Source organism: Empidonax traillii, unplaced genomic scaffold, assembly GCF_003031625.1.
Source record: "Empidonax traillii isolate 1590-97213 ecotype Southwest subspecies unplaced genomic scaffold, ASM303162v1 scaffold1362:size121930, whole genome shotgun sequence".
Classification (NCBI taxonomy): Eukaryota; Metazoa; Chordata; class Aves; order Passeriformes; family Tyrannidae; genus Empidonax; species Empidonax traillii.
The window spans coordinates 6,058-9,217 of record NW_020956555.1 but is presented as its reverse complement, the minus strand read 5'-3'; the positions used below and the strand labels follow the sequence as shown (position 1 = coordinate 9,217).

Here is a 3,160-nt window from a genome sequence, read left to right as displayed (position 1 = left end):
GCTAGAGCAACCTGGGCTGGTGGAAGGTGTCCCTGCCCATGGCAGGGGGTGGAGTGGGATGGGCTTTGGGGTCCCTTCCAACCCAAATCATTCCATGTTTGCCACACAAGTGGACATGGACCAAACATCCTTTCTTGGGATGGCCAAGATCCTAAAAGTGAAAAGATCCTTGTCCCTGTTCCTGCCTCCACCAGCAAACAACTTGGCACTTGGAGGGGTAGAAAGGAAGACCCTGGTTTGGGTGTTGTACCCATTTCCACACGACGTTTTGGTTTCCTTACACTGATCTCCAGCTCTTGGGCCACATTCCCATCATCCTGGTCAGGCTCCACTGGGACCATCAACGCTATTTACAACAGGTGGGAATTTTTCCCGCTGTGTTTCGAGGGGTACAAGGTGCCCACGAGGGATTTCAGGCTGTGAATTGTCTGTTTGAATCCAATCTCCCCTCGCTCCCTGGGGGTGTCTGTGAGAGGACACTTGTCATCTCCTGATCATCTCAAACATCATCCTTGGGGCGTAAAACACGGAGGCCAAAAGGGCAGGGTGGTTATAAATATCTAAATATGCACATACAGAGAGATATTTATGGGGTTTTTCCATCAATTCGGACTTTTGGAGGATCAAAATCTGACACAAACTCTTGTTGAGGGGGTGTTGAGCCGATCTCCACTTGTTTTATCCACCTTTCTGGACCATGTGGAGATATTTGGTGTTATTAAACTGTGAATTTGGGTTGGCAGCTGGAAATAAATCAGATTTTGGCTCTGGCTTTGTAGCACCTTCTCATGTATTGGCTCCTGTGGAGTGGGTGGGAAAGGTTTCCTCGTCCATCCCTGGAGTTAAACCCTTGGAAGCTTCAACTGCCGCTCCTGGGACTGGTGGAGTTATGGAAAACCCCCCAGGTGGGGTCCTGCCATTCCCCTTCTCCAGGATCCCGGATTTTGGGAGGCAGAGACACGGGAATGTGTCTTAAGGCGACAAGAATTAAGAATTTAAGGAGGGAAAGTGTATTCCAGGAGCAGGCTGTGGTTGGGAAGAGGGGGAAGAGCTCTTCCTCTAAGGGCACTTGGCAGGATTTGGGATAAAAAAAGGATCATTCCTGTCAATCCCCTTTTGTTGCTCCTGGATTTGCCCATTCATTGAATTCCTGCTGGAATAATTCCTTAAATATGTGGGTGTTCATCTCCAAGAGCCATCGTGGCTGGGATTTATCCAGGACTGCCTCTTCCAACAGCCAGATTGAAGCCTGAGGAGCTGAAAAGCCCCCAAAGTCATTCCTTTTTTATTCCCAGGGACCTCTGGGTGCTCAGCAGGGTCTGATGTTCAGCTGCTCAAAAATAACCTTTCCTTGCCTTGGGTGTCTCTCCACTGTTCATCTCTCATTCCTTCAGTGAATCCATTGAGGAGCCTGATTTTTACACCAAAAATTAGGGATTGGACCATCAACCAGGAGCAAATTACCCCCAAATTGCCCCCAAACTTGTGGGTTTGTCCCCAACAAGCCACATTTGTCCACGTCTCATTTTGTTTGTTTTTTTTCTCCCCTCTCCGAGGGTTTGTTCATCCATTTGATGACCAGAGGAGCCCTTGAGCAGCCCCAGGGGAAAATTATCCATCTGAGCAGGACTAAAATACTCCATATATCCATGCACACATCATAAACTTCATGTTTTCTGCAACAGGAAAAAAAACACAAAAAAACACAAACCAATTCCCTGATTAAATGAAATCCAGAAGGGGGAAGCGAATCATTTCACCCTCCTCTGAATAAAAGGAGGCTGCAAAGTTCTTCATCTCCCTTCAAACCATTTTTTTTGTGATGGGATCCGTTTCCAGGGTGTGAAAAACATTTCAGTGTGGTCCCTCCTTTTCCAGAGCTCCACAGGATTCCAGGAGCTGCCCAAGGAGCGTCACCTTGGGCTTTCTAGGAAGTCACAGTGATCGTTTTTTTTTTGGCACATGTGGTTGATTAAGAGCAACCAAAGCCTGGCTTAGGTCAGGAATCCTTTGGGAGAGCCCTGTGGTTGGAGAGGCAGCGGGAAGACCATCCATGAGGGTGCTGGAGAAGAGCCAAGACCACGTGGAAAATCCTGGATCCGACTGAAGCTCCAGCTGGTTGGTGATTCCCAATGGATGTCCAGGCTCCTGATGTCGAGAGCAACATTTTTGCTGGATTTTGGGACTAAATATCCCCCCGGATATCCAACTGGGGAGTGACAGGAAGAACGAAATTAAGGGTGGGAAGAGGGAAAGCGCAGCACAGGCTCATTTTCCAGAGGCGTGGGAAGCACTGGGAGACCCTTGCTGAGAACAAGGGAAGCTCCTGCCAAGCTGCAATCACAGGTTTGGAGGAAAAGCCAGCTCTGTCCCGTTCCTGCACCCTCTCCACATGGAACTAATCCAAAGTTTCCCCCGCTGGGCTCGCCCGGGCACGGCGAGCGGGAGACGACGAAACACCACGGAAAACACCAGCACATCACAAACCAGGGCCGTGGAGGGGAGCCCTGGAGCGTCCCAGCGAGGGCAGGGGGTGCTGCTGGAGCCGGAGAGCCCCTCAGGTGAGGGTGTTGGAGTAGAAGCTGAAGCTCTCGGAGACGGTTTTGGAGTCGCTGCGGGAGGAGCCGTTGGAGGTGCCGTCTATGGAGAGGCGCTTGGCCCTGCTGGGCTCCTCCAGCTCCTCCTCCGCCACCCCCACGGCCAGGGACACGGTGGTCTCCATCCTGCTGGCCTTGTAGACGCTGCTCTGGGTCTGCAGGTACCGGGCTGACTTCAGCTCCAGCCCCTCGTACTCGCCCGCGCTGACCAGGGGGCACCAGCGGAAGGCGTGTTTGAAGCCCACGCGGAACCTGCGGGGGGGAAAATCGGGGGTGAGGGGTCTGGGGAGGGCAAAGGGGTCTCACTGGGGGTCTCACTGGGGATGGGGAGGCAGGGCTGGGAACAACTAGAATGCTGCTTTTTTGCTGAAGGGGGGAAATCCGCTGATAAAGCCCCATTTCAGAGTGTCACAGTTGGAAGGGAAGGACGCACAAGGATCATCGACCCAACACAGGACCATTCACAAGAGTCACATCCTGTCCCTGAGAGCATTGCCTAAATGCTCCTGGAGCTCTGGCAACCTTGGGGTCATGGCCAAACCCTGGGGAGCCTGTTCAGTGCC

The 3,160-nt window shown here is 52.1% G+C and overlaps 1 protein-coding gene across 1 annotated transcript in view; it reads right to left on the bottom strand.

The window, feature by feature from the left end:
* Positions 1-2,395: 2,395 nt before the first annotated feature.
* LOC114069791 (substance-P receptor-like) overlaps positions 2,396-3,160 on the bottom strand; it is a gene marked incomplete at its 5' end in the record, with an annotated part of 1,992 nt that continues 1,227 nt past the window's right edge. Inside the window, one exon of the mRNA XM_027906826.1 lies at positions 2,396-2,849. Coding sequence (XP_027762627.1) covers positions 2,558-2,849 — 292 coding nt within the window. The remainder of the gene's footprint in view (positions 2,850-3,160) is intronic.